Source organism: Pogoniulus pusillus, chromosome 17, assembly GCF_015220805.1.
Source record: "Pogoniulus pusillus isolate bPogPus1 chromosome 17, bPogPus1.pri, whole genome shotgun sequence".
Classification (NCBI taxonomy): domain Eukaryota; kingdom Metazoa; phylum Chordata; class Aves; order Piciformes; family Lybiidae; genus Pogoniulus; species Pogoniulus pusillus.
The window spans coordinates 19,112,764-19,132,853 of record NC_087280.1 but is presented as its reverse complement, the minus strand read 5'-3'; the positions used below and the strand labels follow the sequence as shown (position 1 = coordinate 19,132,853).

The following is a 20,090-nucleotide window of genomic DNA, read 5'->3' as shown; positions in this document are numbered from 1 at the left end:
TTAATTAAGTAAAAGAATAAACTGAGAAGGAAATTAAAGGTCTTAAAACAATCAAGTTTTCTAAGTGTTCAGACTTCATTATGCCCCATAAAAATATAACACTCTTCCTGGAATTTGGAAAGAATCTGTTAATGATAATGCCTCTACATGAAAATAGACTCTCTGCAGAATGCCAATGGTGCAGCATTTACTGAGCTCCTAGTAAAATAAATGAAGTGCTCTGTGATTGCCTTTGAACACAGAAAAATACAGGTAGTGCATACTAATGTTTTCCAGCAATGGTGTCCATCAGGGGAAAGCTGTGATCTGAACGGGTATTTAAGCAGAGCTAAATGTAGGCTGTGTCTATGCCATTTTTTTTAATCATGGATGCACAGGAAGAGTCAATGCCTGTACAACTTTAAACACTGGTGGCAGCAAAAGTGAGATGTTTTCTTTTTCTCTCTTTTAAATTCTGAACATTTTGCTACCAACTTATGAGTGGTAATTCAAGAAGAAAAAAATAGGGGGGGGATGGTGGTGATGTAAATTTGACAGATGAAAGATGCAATAAGAAGCAAATTCCCACTACAAAAGTCCTATGATTGACATGGTCTTGTCATTATCATTGAAACTAATCTTCTGGTGCGTTATAATGACAAGATGTGTAATGCTATTCTGATACAAGAAAAGACTGTGTACATTCATTGATCCAAAGAATTTAAATTCACCCCATAGAGGAAGATAAGAATCACAACTGCAGGCAGTTAAAAGTCCATCTAGCCCTGTATCCTGGCTCTGACAATGCCTAATCCTCCATGTTTCAGAAGAAAGTGTCAAAATAGCTGCTGCTATTCTGAAAATGAATAGTATTAATAGTGAGGGTGTTCTTATCTCCTGTGCTTTTCACAGCTAGCTGACCATTTCTGGCTTCCACAGCAGAAGTTTTTTCTTGTATACATATATATTTATGCATATGTATAGACATAGCTCTGCGACACACAGATAATGCATATGCACAGAATGACTGAAATGATGAAAAGTCCTAACCTCTTCCTCTATGAAAGAAGAATTTGTGTACTTTTATTTTAAAAAGAAATACAGACTTCAATGGCTATTTCCAGACCAGCTCTTGCATTTCTGTTCTACTCACAACCTGGTTACCAACAAATAACTCCAATAACTGTTTAAGTATTTTTAAACGCAGTTAACCTATTAATGGGTTTTAAAGGCACCCATTTAAACACGGACTCCGGCTGGGGAAATGGGCTTCATGAGACATAAAAGACTCAAGTTTCTCAGCTTATCAACATAAAGGCTTGAGAGAGTGATAACTCTTGCTAGGTATCTAGACAAATTCAGTAATGGGAATGATTTGACCTCATATGAAATAGCAGGACAATGACCTACCACCTAGAAAGCAATAACTACTACTTCGAATTAAGAAATCATTTTCTTAAAGCAAAATGAATGAAAAGCAGAAGTGACTAGGAAGAATAATGGTGCTGCCCTGTCCTGGCATCTTTATGGTAAGATTCAGACTTTTATAGGATGGTACAGCGGCAGGGTCAGCTCAAGCTGGATGCCTCCAGATAGAGGTCCTGAACATAGGAATCCCTGGGCATTTATACCTTACAGACTATGCTCTCCATGTGATCTTCAAGTGTCTTTAATGCATGCTTTGTTCCAGTGGTGCTTCTGGCCTGAGATCCTTCAACACCTTCTGCATCCTTGCTGTATTTCTTCGTTGTCTCCAGGCTGGCCGTTATCTTGTCTAGTTGCAGCTGCCATTGACACTTGTACCCTCCTTATCTTGGGGTTTGTGCAGGCTCTGGAGGCCTTGTCTTGCTTGAATAGATACAAGTTCTGCACAAGTTCAACACATCTAGGTGAAAGTTTACAGCTGGAGGCCTAAGGCTTCAGCAAATCCATCTGCTCATGCTGACTGAAGCTAAGCAAACAGCATGCTAAAGCACTCAGCATTCTAACTCTGAATTGCTCTTTCTAAAACTTAAGCCAAACAACCAATACATCTAACAACACCCAACAATCTGACATCAAGCACAAGCACCTCATGACACAGGCATGGTGTGGCTATATTGCAAATCATGCTGAAAAGGCAGTAAAAGCCAAAATATCACCATTCTAAGTTAAAACACACATTCCCATCAGCAAAGCTCAACTGCAGTCCCAGGCTGCTTCCTGTCCTGCTGACCACTCCTGTTATCTCAGGCTGTTGACTCCACTTTCCATCCATTGTAGCTCTTACTCTACATTCCCTTCTGGCATAAGCAATCCATTATCTCAATTTTCTGCTGAAGTAATCTTTCCTAAGCCTGGGTAACAAGAGCAGCCGTCAGAATCAGTGTTGTGAAAGAAACGCTTCATGTGGAGCACCTCCACATCTGCCAATTGCTGTGTGGCTGGACTATGCTGAAAGACACCTACAGCCACAAGGGTGATTGCTTCACCCGGATGCTGTCCAGCAAACAGCACTTGGAACCATCCTTATAGAGTTTTTGGATATGCCAACTGTTTTCTCAGAGATACTATCTCACATCATTGCTTGGTGTGAACTGGGAAGGCTGAAGAGTCACCACAAGGCACACATTCCTGTTTACAGGAATGCTCTACCAAAAGGTGAGCTCAGATCTGGGCATGCATTTCCCTTCAGCATGAGGTTTCCCGGTATGAGGCTCAGGTTCAATTCAAGTTCAAACTTTTTCAACTTAAATTAAAAAAAAAAAGACACTTTACAAAGCCCTCAAAACCCTCAAATTACAGCCCACGTTAGGAACCAGCTAAAGCAGCACATAACTGAGAACCCAAATAAGTCTGTTTGTTCCCCTTTCCCTTTCTGGCTATTCATTCCCTTGAGCTGAACACCAAACCATGATCCACACATGAACAATACAGCTGCTGTCTCAGAGCTGATTCTACAGCAGAAATCTGAATCCTCCCTCTTTGTTAGATATTTATAGGAATATTTCTGACCACCTTGCTTTGAAGTCAGATCCACTGAAACGCAGAGGGGTATTCCTCCAAAGGAGCACTTCCAGAAGGCCACTTTAAATGTGCAGGCACCACTAACCCTGATAAATCTTTCTGTCCTCAGGGGACACCAAGATGAAGGGATGTTCTAACCACATCCATTTTTCGCTGCTTTTCTCCCTGCAAAGCCTGTAGCATCTGGAAACAGCCAAAACCACCCTGAAGCAGTCATCTTCTGTCCAACTGACTGCAGAGTTTAGATCGCTTTTATCTAGGGGAACTAGCTGTAACAGATCCTGCAATCTGATTCACTCTATAAATATTTAAGCAAACAACAGGTCACTCAAGTGTTTTCTTTACCAGTGCATGAAACACCACAATGCTCCATCACATGCTGGGATGCAATCCCAGTGTGTTGGGCTAATGTTCTCATTTTGACTGAGACAGAGTCAGTTTTCTTTCTAGTACCTGGTACGGTGCTGTGATTTGGGTTTGGTGTGAGAACAATGCTGATAACACACTGATGTTTTAGTTGTTCCTAAGTAGTGCTTATCCTAAATTAGTGAATTTTCAGTTTCCCATGCTCTGCCAGCAAGCAGATGAACAAGAAGCTGAGAGGATGCATGGCCAGAACAGCTGACTCAAACTAGTCAAAGCAATATTCCACACCATAGGACATCATGCTCAGTATGTAAACTGGAGGGAGGTGGCTGGAAGGGGCCAGTCACTGCTTGAGGACTGGCTGGGCATAGTCAGCAGGTGATGAGCAATTGCATCATGCCTCACTTTTCTTGGGATGTATTTCACTTTTTATCTTTCTTATCATTACTATTATATTTTATTTTCATTTTGATCAGTACATGGTTCTTATCTCAAACCACAAGTTTTACTTATTTTGAATTCTCCCAACCATCCCGCAGGGAGGGGAAACAGCAGTAAAGAAGCAGCTGTGTGGTGCTTAGCTACTGGCTGGAGTTAAAACTCCAGCAGCTAAGAATGGGCATAAGGGCCCTGACCCTGTGTGCAGGCTTGCTGCCACCTGGTGAGACCATTTGCATGATGAGGGAGATGGTCCTGGCACTGCACTGGTAACAAAAGTGGAAATGATGCCTTGAAGGCTACACCACAATCCTCTCCTCTACCCTAGCCTCTAGGCTCAGGGATGAGATGCTCCACTCCCCCCCCATTCAAAAGGTTAGGACAGTGTAGGAAGCAGCTGTACAAGCCAGGCACTCAGTCTGTGTGCCTTGGCAGTTTGGTTCTCAGTCATCAACACAACACAACCTACTTTGTACCAATACTACCCCAGATTTCCTGTATCAGTAGCCCTACTGTCATCTGGGATCTCCCACTTCCACACACAGTCTTGCATTAAGATTGATGCTCTAGCCAAGAGGGCAGTGCTTTGTCTGACAGGCTGTGTGAACAAGCACCTGCTGAAATAAAATGCAGGCTTTCGATTCCTGGGCCATCATCTCAGTAGCTGTGGTTCTCAATGGATACATACAGAATGATCTTAAAAATCTGCTCCTTGGTGCTTTGCGCATTGGTGGTGATGGTGACCCATCAGACTAGCTGGGCACTGTGTTTGCAGCAGCACTTGGAAAACTACCTCTGGCTCCCAGCAATCTCTATCTGTAAATGCCACTTCACTGGCTAAGAAGAATTTGGCTGACCTTTCAATTACTGCTAACAGAATAAAAGTAATAAAAGACTGTACGTGGCAGCAAGTGCCACCAACACTCATTTGGCACCTTCTTCTGCAGATGGGGAGCACCAAGGAGAAGTTACACTCTGCTCCAGGACTGCACTTTTGGCACAGCTCTGATGAAGGAACTTCATAGGATCATAAGATGTTAAGGGTTGGAAGGGACCCAAAGAGATCATTGAATCCAAGCCCCTGCCGAAGCAGGACAATACTATCTAACACAGATCACAGAGGAATGCATCCAGACAGGCCTTGAAAGTCTCCAGAGAAGGAGACTCCACAACCTCACTGGGGAGCCTGTTCCAGTGCTGTGTGACCCTAACAGTAAAGAAGTTCCCCCTTGTGTTGAGGTGGAATCTCTTGTGCTGCAAGTTACACCCACGGCTCCTTGTCCATGTCTCTCATGGCTCTTCCCCTAAACTCAACCACAGCTCCATCTCTGGTTTTCTTGCCTGTTGTGTTTGGAAAGACACTTGAACAGATGTTATAGTACAGCAATCTCAAAAAAGAAATCCACAGTTTGTAAATTAGCTGTTAGCAGCTCTCATCAACACTTCTCCAAACCCTCCTGCAGCAGCAGAATTAGCTGTTCACTCTCTAAACTGTCAAGCCATTGATTAAGATCAGACTCAGTTGGCAAACTCCCAGTGCTGATGCCTGACTCATGATTAAGAGCTCTGCCTCAGCTCCCTTCGAGCAGGAAGAAGACAGCAAATACTAATCAAGTTTTTCACTTCCTTCACAGTCATAGCTTGGATCTCTGAAAAACAGACACCTTCCTGGCAGAGATGACTGTTTCTAAGACCACTTCTCACCTTCTATCTTCCACAAAAATGGTTATTTATAGATCAGGTGATCTCTCAGCTCTGGAAACCTGGAATCTATGTGACACTTTTTAGAAGTCTTATGGCAAGTCCAAGCTCTGGCAGTCTCTTTTCAGTATGTGCATTGAAATGAGTAAAAAATAATTACTACACGTACAAACTTACACTGTCAGTTTGATCTAAATTCGGTGATATAACCACAGCAGTTAAATTAACAACACAACAAATTAACCAGCCTGGACATCACCAGCTGCTGTAGGAAGAGGTTTTCCCAATTCCTTGACCTTCAAAATAAGTCTGGGATTATTGCTAGAGGTGTTCATAGCTTTGTGAATGCCTTCAAGTGAGACCTTCTTCTGTGCATTCTTTAGTCTCACAGGCTAACATGCGCACTAATTAACTTGTTCAGGCAGCTCTTTCTTACATTGTCCTGAATAAAGTGGGAAAGTAATTGAAATGAAAATAAAATCAAGCCTGCTAACGTACCTCTTTCTCTTTTACACATATGTGCACCCACACACAAATATTCAGTCACACACACACAATGTCTTGAGTGTTCATCTTCTGTTTCTTCCTCCTGGTTTATCAGAGACTGAAACAGTGAGGTGGTGGTTTCCACCATTCATACTACAACTACTCTTAGTCAGTAAGAACAACATGGACAAGGAAGGATCTTCAAAATGGGTGGATAAGAAAGCCAACTGCTCCACGGTCATTTCAACAATCCTATGTCTTTGAAAGCTGATGGGGAAAAAAGTCTGTCTAAGAGCAAGCAAACATTTGGAACAAGCACCATCTGACTGCAACAGACCTTTCCTATTTATTGTGTCCTTTGGGGGCTAACTGTTCACATAGTTCAATCCTCTTCACTCTAATCAATTCTGTACGATGTTTTGTTTCATATGCAATTGTCTATGTTTATTCATTTCCCCATATAGCTCATTTGCACTTGCAAAGAATAAAGGGAAGGCAACGTCTGAATGGTTGCACAATACCTCTAAGAGAATTAATTGCTCTTATACAGTATCCAATTAAAGCAGGAGGAAAAGGGAGATGTGAGTCTTTTCTTCTGCATATATCATACCCTCAAAGTCAGTTGCATAAAATCACACACACATGTTGTACCTAAGCAAATTCAGCAAATATAGCAACATTCAGCACACAGACTCAAGACATATTTCTTGATGGCTACAAAATTAATCCAATACTTGCCAATGTGAAAAAAACAATGGATTCAAGGAAGAGATTTACGCAGAAACAGACATTCAGACTGTGTTATCTTAACTGAACTAGAAATAACTAAGATAACCTGATCTTATACATCACAATTCCCAACTATAACACAATGTCTGCAGTTCCTATAAAAACTATTTCCAAAAGCACAAAAGGATATGATTATCCAAACACTCTAAGTACCCAAACAAGCACCATGGCTTTACTTTCTTTTGTTACAAAATCCCTCATCAGGGAACTCATGGCCAAGATTCCATATAAAGCTTACGAATTCACTCCATCTGTAACCGCATTACTCCTTCCACATCATTATCAGCAGAGAGGTGCATCAAGCTGCAGCCAAGGAAAGGCCTACCTCACTCTCAGCAAGGACAAGATCTTTTCCATCACAGAAATCACTCTAAATACAAGCCTTCATTTCACAGGGTATCACAAGGTATGCCAGGGATTCTGAGGAAGCTAGAAGTTATGCTGTCAGTTATGTAAAAACTTCTGAATCTGGAAGACATTTTCTGCTAATTTAAATAATTAACTGAGTCATCTGGGAAACACCGGTGTGGTGTTTTTCGTCACTCGAGAGGGATGGAGGAATGCAGGAAGATGCAGCTGTCTGAAGCTTTAAGCAGGCAGGTGACTCCCACTGGGAAATGACTCCTTTGTTACCAGTGGAAGTGCTGGCAGACATTCACCTGTACACACCTTCAGGAAGATGCACCCCTGACAACACCTCCTAAGACAAATTTTGTTTTAGTGTCCGTCCAGCATACGCAAAGCATTTTGTTTTGTAACATGTATTGGGGTCGCTATTGGCTGGATTTGGGGCATGGAGTTGTAGCAGCTTCATCTCCATCAGGCTGATGGATCTGACTGTACTTACCTATTAACAGAGAGATACTTGCCATTCTTCCTAGAGATGCTGGGCTTCACCCTAAGCTTGTCTAAATATTTGAACCTTCATATTTATTCTAGTTGACACAGCAGCCCAGAAAGCCAACCAGATCCTTGGCTACATCTGGAGAGATGTGGCCAGGTCAAGGGAGGCGACTCTGCCCCTCTACTCTGCTCTGGTGAGACCCCTCCTGGAGTACTGCATCCAGTTCTGTAGCCACTATTACAAAAGGGTTGTAGAGATGCTGGAGTGTGTCCAGAGAAGGGCCACAAGGGTGATCAGAGGGCTGGAGCACCTTCCTGTGAGAACAGACTGAGTTTGGGCTATTCAGTCTGGAGGAGGCTCCGAGGTGACCTTATTGTGGCCTTCCAGTATTTGAAGGGGGCCTACAAAAAAGCTGAGGAGAGACTTTTTAGCCTATCAGGTAGTGACAGGACATGGGGGAATGGAGCAAAGCTGGAGGTGGGTAGGTTCAGACTGGAGGTGAGGAGGAAGTTGTTCAGCATGAGAGTGGCGAGAGCCTAGAATGCGTTGCCCAGGGAGGTGGTGGAGGCCTCATCCCTGAAGGTGTTTAAGGCCAGGCTGGGTGAGGCCATGGCCAGCCTGATCCAGGGTAGGGTGTCCCTGCTATGGGGCTGGAGCTGGATGATCCTTGTGGTCCCTTCCAACCCTGATTCTATAATTCTAAATCTTCCAAGTACCACCTGTAGATCACTGCATGGCTATTTGTGCCACACTACACAGGCTGGCAGCACACGACTCAGTGCATGCATTTAGCTGTGCGATTGGAAAATGGGACTCGTACAAACAAGCCCTTGAACCTGCACAGTACCCAGCTGACAAAGTGCAGGAAAACACAGTATTGGTGTGGACAGGCTGTACACACATCTACCAGGGACTCGTTTACAGCCTCAATTGTTTCACTGCCTGCTCATCAGTGTGGCAGAAGGCCTCACAGAGGCTGAGTAGAACTCCTGATGTAACCCCCAGGCAAACCAGGGCAGAAATAGCGGCAGCAAAATCTTTTTCCCTACTTCATACCTTCAGCTAGGCTGGCTGTCGACAGGAACAGGCTGACATCGAAGGCAAGGAGATGCCCGGCCCAGCGCTCCCTTTCTTGGCTGCCATGACAGGAACCGAGACCCACCGAGGGTCCAAGGCGGCCTCACAGCCCTCCATCCCACTGAGTTGCCAACTCAGTGACAACCTCGATGGTGACACAGCAAGTGGCAAGACCTCGAGGTCCTAAACGGCCACACCTTACGCGGCACAAACAGGGCCCTCAGCAGACGCGAAGCCGCTTTGCACCCGACGCCACTCTGCACCCGGCCCGCTCTGCTCCCGGCGCGCTCGAGCGCCCACCCTCCCGCGCGCCCTCCCACCCCCTGCTCCGCCCCGCCCCGCCCCTCCCCTCCCCTGCTCAGCCCCGCCCCTCCCCTGCTCCGCCCCGCCCCTCCCCTCCCCTGCCTGTTTATCCACAGGCTGCGCACGTGGCAGCTCTGCCGCGCCATTGGCCGCCGCGCCAGGGAGCTGCAGCCGGCCCGCCAATCGAGGCGCTGTCCACGCGCGGCCGTCCGCACCCCATTGGCTCTACCGCGGGGATCACGCAGCGTGACGCACTCTCTCTGTGCGCCCGCCAAGAAGCCAATGAGGAGGGGTCTTAGAGGCAGCCTGCGGCGAATAGTAGGGTGAAGAGCTGACGGGTGGCCAATAAGAAGTGGGCCAGGGCGGGACTTTCCGCTGCGGGCTCTGGCGGAGACGGGCGGGTTTTAAAGCAACCGTCGACGGCAGCCGCAGGCTTCCCCCGGAGCCGGGGAGCGATGGCGGCCGGGCCGGGCCAGGGCCCCGGGGCCAGCGGGACAGTGAAGACGCTGGCCCTGGTGCTGGAGGACGAGGCCCGGCGCGGCGGCGGCTACTGCAGCGGGGACACGGTGTCTGGCCAGGTGCTGCTGGAGTTGGCGGGCCCGCTGCCGCTCCGCGAGCTGCGCCTGGAGGCTGCCGGTCGGGCCCGTGTAGCTTGGAGCGAGAGCTCGGGCGCCGTCGCCGGGGCGGGAACCTGGGGGGTGGCGGTGAGGGCGCCAGGGCCGGGACTGCGGCGTGAGGCGGAGGTGCGATACCTGGACATCCGGCAGAGCCTCCTGCGGGAGTCGCCTGAAGGTGAGGGGCGACCGCGGGGGAAGGAGTGGGAGGCGTGGGGGGGCATGGCCATGCGGAGGCATGGGCCGAAACCCGGGGACTAGCTGCTGCCCGGCTTCCTGTGAGCTCGGGGGATCACCCGTCCGCCGCAGAGACAGCGGGGGTGAGGCCGCGGCCCATGACACCTCCTTCGTGGGGGGGATGCGGCAGGGCAAGGCTCTGGGGCCAGTCCCCCCCTACTCCCCGGGCATGACGGAGGGGCCGGAGGGCACCCTGCCGCAGGAAGGTTACCACTCCTGGTTTTCCCGGAAAGGGCGAAGAATGAGGATTGAAACCTCCGAGGAGAACTGGGTGTCATACCTGGATGCTAGGAAACAGCGTAAGGGTAGGTGCCCATCCAACGAGGACGTCATTCCTTCTGGTTGGTAGATGCAGCCTTCTCATGTATGCTCGGGGAGGCTGGCCACAGTTGGCGAGTTGATTGTGTGTACAAACGGCTGGACTGGGCCAGAAGGAAAGTCGGCAGCTGCTTCCTGCGCTGCGCTGGTTTCTTGCAGAGGTTCGCCCTTCTGGAAATTGCGTTATGCATCGGTGCGCTTGTTGTGCTCTGTAAGCAAGCATCTGGGAAGCTGCTCGGGGAAGCCACTCGAAGCAATCGGCCCGCTTTTGCAGTGGCTGAAGACTGCAGAGGAATCTCTTTGTGCATAGGTCTCTCGCTGGCAGCCTTGTCACAGGCAGTGCAGCACTATGGCAGTATTGAAAAACTGCAAGGAAATAGGGTTTTGGTTTGTAAGGGTTAAACACATCTCAGTCTGTAGGAAATGTAAATTCAGGCCTTGAAAAATTGTGTAACACTTAGGCCCTCTGTGAATATATTAAGAGTATTTCATAACACTGACCTTAAACTGCAGGATTTTAGCACAGAACTTAGCTGAATTGTTAATTGAAAAACTAGATTAGTTTCTCTGCTGTGGAAAAGGAAAAGAAATTAACTTTATGCTTTCCAGAAACCATTTTGGATTAGAATTAGGCCAGTCCTGAACTGAAGCTCAAAGGTCTACATGTTTCCTTGGCTTTTTTTCATTGAAATCACACCATAGCATAAATAAAGCATGGGCTTTAATCCAGTACACACTGGGATCAATAAAAACCTTGTCATAGGTCCTTGCATCTGGGTATTTTGATAGATAAATAATTTAGAGAAGCAGTGCTTTGTTCTTCTATTTGTGGAATAACTAAAACATACTGTTCATTTTTATCCAACAGGTGAGGAAAGCTTAATTCTTCTAGATGGAAGACATGAATTTCCCTTCAGCTTTCAGCTCCCCCAAGAGTAAGTTAAATAATCCAACCTTGAAGGGATTGTGCTGGACGCCGCTCGTTGTGGGACATTAACTTAATGTAATTGGATTTGTGGTGTGTTGTTTGTTTTTGTTTTGTTTGATTTGTTTGTTTTTAATATCAAACTGAGAGGTCAGCTTTACATGTTTGTCTTAATCAGCCACCACCCAGACATGCCTTGTTTGCTTCTGTTTCCTTAAGGCCTTGAGAGTCCATGCTGTAAATTGGTATACATCTATGTTCACAGGAAGTGTTCCTGTTTGGAACTGATTTACACAACTTAAGATGATGCTTTTATGTCTGCTTGTTCCAGACCTCTGGTGACCTCTTTTACTGGGAAGTATGGCAGTATTCAGTACTATGTGAAAGCAATTCTGGAGAGACCTGCAGCACCTGATCAAAGTGTACAGACAGAGCTTCAGGTCATTAGCCATATCGACGTCAACTCACCAGCTTTATTGGTAAGAGGGTTGTCTACTCCTCCCCCTTCCAGAGCCAGCTGCAAAAAAAAAACAAACAAAAAATCCAAGTTGCATTCACATCCAGCCATAACCATTTCCATATTGTTCTGGAGTGTCATTTTTTGACTTTTAAATTTTTGACTTCTGAAACCATATAACCTCCTAAGCTTTTCTCTGTAAGTAGATGATCTTAAGTTGTGTGAATAGCAAACATTGATTACATCCCTGCTGGCAGAGATTCTATTGCCAAAAAGTTATGCAGGCTTCAGATGCATAAATAAGGCTTAATAATAATAATGCAGAAGCGTAAAGTAGTTACTCTTACCAGAGCAACTACATTCACAGGGCTGCAGTGCCCTAAACTCTACAATAATAGTAGGTTGAGGAACAGTAATTAGAGAAGAATATTAATCATGCCCAGGCTGTCATTTATGCTGTGGCCATTATGTTAGATATCCTTCCATTCTGCATGTCGTTTTCTAACATTAAGTGCATGCATGCAGCTGCTTCAGAGATCTTTTCTGTTATTTCCTTATGACAGATTTGGCCACATGAAAGCATTGAGTTTCTAATAAGCCCTAGAAATACTGTAGAGTAATAAGAAAGATCAGGCATTAAGTAATGAGAAAATAGGCAAGATGGAAGCTAATGAGCTGGATTCTTTTATCTCAACCCATATTATGAAAATCATATAAAATTATACCTTGCACTTTCGTGATAGCAACTGGATCTAAATGGTTATTCATTTAAATATGAATGAGTAATTTCTGTTTTATTTAAAGTGCTGGGGTAATTTTAACATTTCATCATGATGTGAACATAGATAAGAAAGGTTTTGAGCATGGTTATTTTTTCCTCTTTCTATACATTTTAATCTTTCCAGAGAGAACTTGGAAGTATTTTGGCAGTGACATGGTCTTTATGATCACATCCAGATACTGCAGGGATTGAACAGACCATACATTACTGCACAGCAGAGGGGTGAAGGTGGGATTTGTCTTAACGTGCAAAACAACACTGATTTCACACTTCATAATTATATTGACTGGGCACTGATGCCAGTAAATAGTTTGAAGTAGTTTGAATCCAGGCTTGGAGCTGTGTGTAAATGTCATCTAATGAGACAGTCCTCAAGAATAATTAAGAGGCTTTTGTCATAAGCCTGATATTCTTGGAGGTTGTGTGGCTTACAAGTTCTGAAGATGCATCACCATTGCCCAGTGTGTACACATTTTGTCTTTTTTATGAAGGATACAGAGGTAAAAGCAGTTCAGCCACTTAATTTCATCTGCAGTTAATAGTTCACTGCATTCTTCTGCACTGAGGAACATGGGCATAAACAGCACAGTACTGCATTAGAGCTTTCATAAGTCACACCCATCAAATTGTTTAAATCAGTCTTTTTGAAGACATTGCAGTGTGCATTCCAGTGCACACTAGTGTTACCTGGTTGAAATGGTCTAAATACAGACTGGGATTCTGAAGCAGCTGCTATGTTCAGATTGCTGCCATGTTAAAATGGAACCAAGGTTTAGGTAAGCTCCAGTTGCATTGAATAATACAGCGTATTTTAGGTCTAGATTGCAATAACTGATGTCTGTAACATTAAGCTGCAAGTGAACGATAGCTTTATGCCATAAAATGAAAAATACTGTATATTTTATAGACACCTGTCCTAAGAAGTCAGGAGAAGATGGTTGGCTGTTGGTTTTTCACTTCTGGGCCAGTGTCTCTCAGTGCCAAAATTGAGAGGAAGGGATACTGTAATGGTAAGAGTAGTTCTCATCAAACCTTGAATATTAAGCTTCTGATAAATTGGTGTTTTTTTTTCATCTCTGTCAAGCCAGCACTTTATAGTTGAAAGACTGTTTCCATTTAGTAGTAAAGTGACATCTGCATGAACTTCAGAAAAATTATTTTGCCTTTCCTTTCAAAACCTCCTTGGGAATAGAAATTGAAAGGAAGTTGTGTTAGTAGTCTTCTGGAAAAGTCATGGGTGTACATTTGAATGTAAAGAATAACAAAATGCTTTTATCTGGGATAAAATACTTAACTGGGGCTGTAATCAGGTTTTTATGTCCTGTGTGTAGGTTTACACTTCTGTAAGAAAGAGCTGTAGCAGCTTCTTTGTCATCTTGATCACATTAGATACATTGAGGAAATAAAACATTCTGAAACTCAGTTAGTACTACATAAAAGGAAGATTGGCGCATAATTAGCAAATAAAGCTTTTATGGCTTGTTCATATTATGCTTAATGTTTCAAAATGAATCATTGTTTATACATAAAATGTAGTAGGTGGCTGTAATTCTGCCTGGATACCACTCTGCAGAAAAAAAAATTAAAATAAGCCTAGCTTGAGGAAACTAACAAGTATTGTTCTCATAACATTGCAGATGATGTACGTGCTGCATGACATGCTTTGATACTCCCAGAGGAAAGTTGGTAAATACAAATTATTCACTGAACTTCTTCTGTCTTTAAGGGGAAGCCATACCAATCTATGCAGAAATTGAGAACTGCTCTTCTCGTTTGATTGTTCCAAAAGCTGCCATTTTTCAAACACAAACTTACCTGGCCAGTGGGAAGACAAAAACTTTCCGTCAGATGGTTGCCAATGTTCGAGGAAACCATATTGCCTCTGGGAGTACAGATACTTGGAATGGGAAAACTCTGAAAATCCCACCTGTATCCCCCTCTATACTTGACTGCTGCATTATTAGAGTAGAATATTCATTAGCTGTAAGTATGGATTTTTATTACAAATGTACATACCCTTGAATATTACACTGATTCAGGAACAAAGAATTTTCCCTACTGAGCAGCTATTAGAATTTGTATAACAATAGACCTAAAAAAAATATTATATACGCTATAGATGAGAGACTGCAGGTCATGAAGAGACCCTGAAATAGAAAGAGAGGAATAAATGGGAAAAATGGAAAGATCTTTCTCAGGAAAGAGTAGCTTAGGTAGAGACCTGCAGCAATTATCAGGGGAAAGTAGTTGAAGCTGAATGGATTCTTCTGATGAGTCTTTTCACCAATGGGCAGATAGGACTGAAAGTCAAGTGTGTAATTATTTTCGATTTGTATTTTTTAGTGTCATCTAGGGACAAAGTACAAAAAGAAGGAAACTGCTAAAAAATAAGGAAAGCTGTCAGAGTGTTAGCTAAACATATCAGAGATGAGAAAGTTGACTTTAAAACACACTAGTGTGGGGACTAGGGTAGCTTCCAGGAGCAGGAGTTCAATGGGGTCTCACATGTTTTTTTTTCTTTTATTTGGGGGTTGTCACATAGGTGTATATCCATATTCCTGGTGCTAAGAAATTGATGATTGAAATGCCTCTGGTGATTGGCACTATTCCATGTATTGGATTTTCAAGCAGAAACTCCAGCATTACCAGCCAGTTTAGTATGGATATGAGTTGGCTGGCATTGACCATGCCAGAACACCCTGAAGGTAATACATATTGAACTATCTATAATACAGCATAGCACTGTCTGCAACAGGGGCATAGTAGTGCCAGTATAAGGGCACTGCTAGGGATGCAGGCCATTAAAGCCTGACTCATGACAAATGAGGCACAGAAATCTAAGTCTAAGTCCAGAAGGACTCCAGACTTTTTTTTTTAAAGTCTTTTCCCCCCTATCTAACAACTTTTAGGTGAATCTTGAAATAACCAGCTTCTGATAGTAGAGAGGTAGACTCTACTTAGGAGGTAGACACCTTGAAGTCATTCATTACTGAATGTATCTTGATACAACACAGCTTTGTTGCTGGTGTAATCTCTAAAAGTATCTATAGTATTCCTGCTGAATCACCTAAGCTTACTAACATAACACTAGTTGCAGTGTTTATGAGTTCAGGGCACTTGGTGTAATTTGGCAGTTGTACAAGGTTTAATAAATGCAGTCTTCATGGTCTTTGATACTGTAGTAGAATGTTGTCTTGCCATGAGTGAACAGCTTGAAATTTGACAGTACCATCTCATGTGTTTCAGCACCACCAAATTATGCTGATGTAGTGTCTGAAGAAGAGTTCTCCAGACATGTTCCTGCTTATCCACTACCAATTGACTGTGAGGAACAATTGTGTTGTCCTGTCTTTGCTTACATACAAGAGTTCCGGTTTCAGCCTCCACCTCTTTATTCAGAGGTAAAAAAATAAACAGCAGGTGGCGGTTTTATTGTCAGAAGGCAAAAAAAAATATCCCCACATAGAGAACTGCAAGAATTGCAGACAGTAATTGTTGCCTTTCTTCTCTCTGTAGATTGATCCCCATCCAACTGATGTAGAAGAAACACAGCCAGTTTCATTCATGCTCTGAAGAGGATTTGTAATGAGCATTGTTGCGATGAATGTCTTAATCTTTCTGCTGCTTAAGCTGATAGTGCAGCTAAAAAGGAAATAGTATTCTTTTTCAAAACCTAAGTTTGTGCACGAGAAAGGCAAAGAAGAAATGGAGGAGGAGGTATGAGCATGTTTGGTGATGGAAGAGAATCTGCTGGATTAGTCTGCACAGAGGATATTGTCAGAGCAGCAATGGATACTTGAGAAGCACCTGAAAATGCTGAATGCTCTCTAAAAAGTGGATATACTATATAAAATATGAGGAGGAGATGAAAGGATCTTCTGAAGAGAAAAGAATTTCTATTTTGTTTGGAACACTGGAAGAATTTTATTTAATGTTGATGTGGAGAACTTTGGTAGCAAAGCTTGTGTAGTAGAACAGAATGTGGGGTAAGAAAACATTTCTAAAAGATTCCAGTGTTCGAGGGGCTTCAGTTTTGCACTGTCTGCATCCAAGAAAGGAACACTACTAAAATGTGGAGCAAAGCCTTCATTCTAGCTTAACTCATGAGAACCTGCCCTTCTAACAACTGCCAAGCGGTACTATTTCATCATTCATAATGCTCCTAAAGACATCATGGATGACAGAATAGCTATTACGCAATATTATGAAGGCAACTACTTGCTGAATGAGAGACACATGTATGCTAAAGAAAATGGAACTTTGACAAGAGCTTATGCACTATGCTTTCTTTCAAGGGATTTCTTAAGGGAATTTATTCTAGCCTCTTCTACTGTGAGTTCTTTTTTCTGCATCTTAAGCCTATGGATAGCATGATAAGGGTAAGCATGGCAAGGGAGAAGCCTTTTGCCAACAGCAGGTATATTTAGCAACATGGACAATACTTATTTATTCAGAAGCCTTTATAAGCCTACCTCTGTTTTGGATATTTACTTATGGTCAGATTTGAGACCAAAAAAAGAAGTCTTGTTAAAGCTCCAGTACTTTAAGGTTCTAAAAGGGACCCTAAATGGTTTCTGTGGTTAGTGAATGAGTTAGGAGGCATAGGGAGAGGTGTAAATATACCCATTGCTTATAACTGAAGTGAACGCAGACATGAGGGGGGAAAAAATCCTCTAGAAATGGCACAAAGCTTTTCATTACTCCTGCATTTTTGTCTAGAGATCTGTTGTCAGGGCTGCACTGGTCATTTGCTATCCATACTACTTTTTTTGTCCGAGTGTTTCCTTGTTTGTTTTTGCTGTTGAATTTTGTTTTGGTGCAATATTTAAATGTTTTCTTCCTCAGGTCATTAGAATGGTGAGAGAGTTTGTTGCTGCTAAGAGTGAAGGCACAGCATTTTACTTGGCCCTTCTGCTGCCTTCAGTTAAAGTAGAATGTTTGCTTCCTGCCAAGCATCAGTAGGAATAAGTAAGGCACCATCAACAGATCGCTTAAAGAAGCAGAAACACAGCATTTGCGTTGTGCATGTTTACAGTCAAGCCTCTAAACTGTAGGGGATTTTGAACTACCAAGACTACTCCATATGTCTTACAGAAGAGTTTGGGTTTAAAACCTGGTGCTTTGTGTGGTAAAACATTGTACTTTCTGGTAACTACAAGAACAGTAATTAAGTTTCCTTCATTTCATCAATAACTGCAGTTTAAGAAAGTTTACCTGGTTTTTATGAAATCTGAAGCAGGGATTTTTCTACAGGCATACACGGATATATATTTTTTTGTCTTTTAGTATGACTTCCTTACATTGTCTAATTTCTAGCACATAGGTCACATCAGTGGAAAAGACAAACTGGTTGAGGGTCATGTTTCCAAACTGCAGTTATCTTTTCCATTTACAATTTTAACGTCTTCTATAGCAAATGCAGCTTTAACCAAAATTCGAGTGCATGTGTTAGGAAGGACATTCTAAAAATGAGTACTTAGAGTAAGTCTCAAGATGTAGCTTTCATGCCTTTTTCTTTCAGGGCGTGCCCATACAAGCAATGCAGGATTTCATTCACATCACCTGCAAAGGGAACAAGCATATTTTCCATAAACAGATACCATTCTAGTTACTTGAAAAGCAATGTGGCTGTCTATCAACTTGCATGTTAATAATTCCAGATGCTAGCTCGAAGAACACTAGGTGCTTTTTTTGGACTGTAATACCCACTATAGGTGATGTGTGCTGCCTGGTATAAACATGGTCAAGCAAACAAGAGCATGAAGGGTAAAGATGTGCTTTTTTTTTTTCTTTTTCTAAAATCTTTGAGTTGTTTTATTATTATTTGCAGATAAACTGTGGCCTTAGATTGTTTGCTGCAAAAAAAAAAAGACAACTAGAATGTGCTTCCTCGGAAGCGCAGGTGGCCCTTCAAAGGAGGGGTGAAAACAAGATTAAATTCTGCTCTCTGACACTTGGCTTAGTGCAGAAATTGATCCTTAAAATAATCACTGTTTGCACAATAATAAGTTCAATATGCAGGGGCTTTGTTTTGATAACTGTGAAACAGTTTAAAAAAGACAAAATAAAAAAAAAAAACATGCTGTTTAACACACAGGGACATGATTGTATTTTGTACTAATGAGTGAGCCCTATGGGTTCTTTGTTAATAAAAGTGTCAAACCTACACAGGGCTCTTCATTTCTTTCTTTGGTGTCTACAAGTCAAGTGGCTGCAATGCCAAGAAGTTCCTCTTTTCTACCAACTTTGCCTTCATCTGTCATTGCTTCAGCTCCCTGAGCTACCTTTAACCAAGAATTAGAACGACATTAAACATGACCTGCTACCACCTATAGTTACTATATAATATACAGGACTTGGTTGTGGATATCTTGCCCATAGTGGCTGAAGTGGCAGGATGTGTGCTCTTAACTGGATTTCTCAGCTCAGACAGGATTATCTTTACTGTGTAGCTTGCTGGTCTCCCTACTATGTCAGAACAACCTTGCAGCCGTAATACAGAATGACTACAGCAGAGTACCTCTTACCACTGGAACTGGGACATTTTATCTACCATGTAGTTCACTCTTACGTTACTCAAGCTCACCCAAAATGAGGTGATGAGACCTCTATCAGGCTTCTGCTTCCCAAAGATCGAGGAACAATAAGCAAAGCTGATTTCATTCTCTTTCCACTTTGAAGGGAAGACAGTAGCCCTCTCGTTCAAAAGCCAAGGCAAAGATGTTGAGCAGCATGTGTTCAAGCACTAGAACTGGTAGAAAGGAAAATGCAGACTCTCCATTTTTCCTCTTAGATTTCTAAGATATTTGTTTCTCACTAAATGATCCTAAAATACCACTAAGTTCCAATAGTACCAATTCCATTTCATCCACTGTTAAGTTTTATAGGGGACTATTTCTGTTGCCAAGCTGTAATTGTCTATACATTAACTTTTGTGTTGAAGCAGGTAGTAACTGATGTGCTCTGCCATGCAGGGGTAGAGCAGATAGTGCAGGATTGGTGCTTTTGCTGTTTGTATGGAAATGCACTACTCACTCGGAGAGATCATTTAATTAACTCCTGGGGCTTGTTCCAAACTATCAAAATAGCATGTTCCATTACTTCACTACTCGATGTGAACATCAAAAGGGAACAGCTAGCTCATTTTGTAAAATCTCTGGTTTGTATGTATATCAATAAATAAGTGTTTGGAGAGCAGTAGGGTAGATAATCGCCTGCTCTACTACCCAACCCAAAAAAACCCCGCAGAAATGCCTACTTTCTAGCAAAACCCTCATTTTTTGTACACTCCTTGGGTTAGTGAATGAGCACAGGAGCATAGAAAGCAGGTTTCAGGCTGCTGCATTTTCTAAAGCTGATTACATAACACCAACGCAACGCAGGCTACTGCACAGAGCAGATGCCCTAAAGAACTCATTAGGTCATGATGAACCCAGTCACTCACTTGTAATATTTGAACATTTATATGTGGCTTAGGGTGACATTCTTGTTTTAATTTATGTAATGGTCATAATTTCTGAATGATAGATAAGAACTGGTAAGAGAACACCACTGAACTTCTGGCATTGTAGGATAACTGACTAATGAGAAGTCAAAAAGCATAAAGCAGAGTTTTGCATGGAATGCAAAATGGCAGCTCCAGTGGGGTTTAATAAGAGTAGCTGCTTAGGCCAGCAACATGCTGTGGGCCTTCTTAGTTTCACAGGACAGACTCTTAGCTGATTAAGTACAACTCTATTACTGATAAATCTCTGAGCATCCATCCCTTC

General features: G+C 42.9%; 1 protein-coding gene across 1 annotated transcript; it reads left to right on the top strand.

Annotated features, from left to right (window-relative positions):
* The first annotated feature begins 9,130 nt into the window (after positions 1-9,130).
* Positions 9,131-18,487, top strand: ARRDC4 (arrestin domain containing 4). The gene is made up of 8 exons (XM_064158031.1): positions 9,131-9,781; positions 11,027-11,093; positions 11,415-11,562; positions 13,229-13,331; positions 14,048-14,304; positions 14,864-15,026; positions 15,568-15,722; positions 15,838-18,487. Exons 1-8 carry the CDS (start codon positions 9,445-9,447, stop codon positions 15,892-15,894), a joined length of 1,287 nt encoding a protein of 428 aa, XP_064014101.1. The 5' UTR covers positions 9,131-9,444; the 3' UTR covers positions 15,895-18,487.
* The last annotated feature ends 1,603 nt before the right edge of the window (positions 18,488-20,090 follow it).

Bases quoted from the DNA above. Each gene is read 5' to 3' on its own strand.
- ARRDC4 (XM_064158031.1), top strand. From the start codon at position 9,445: ATGGCGGCCGGGCCGGGCCAGGGCCCCGGGGCCAGCGGGACAGTGAAG. The intron at 13,332-14,047 runs GTAAGAGTAGTT...TCTGTCTTTAAG, and splicing joins GAGGAAGGGATACTGTAATG to GGGAAGCCATACCAATCTAT. The intron at 14,305-14,863 runs GTAAGTATGGAT...GTTGTCACATAG, and splicing joins GAGTAGAATATTCATTAGCT to GTGTATATCCATATTCCTGG.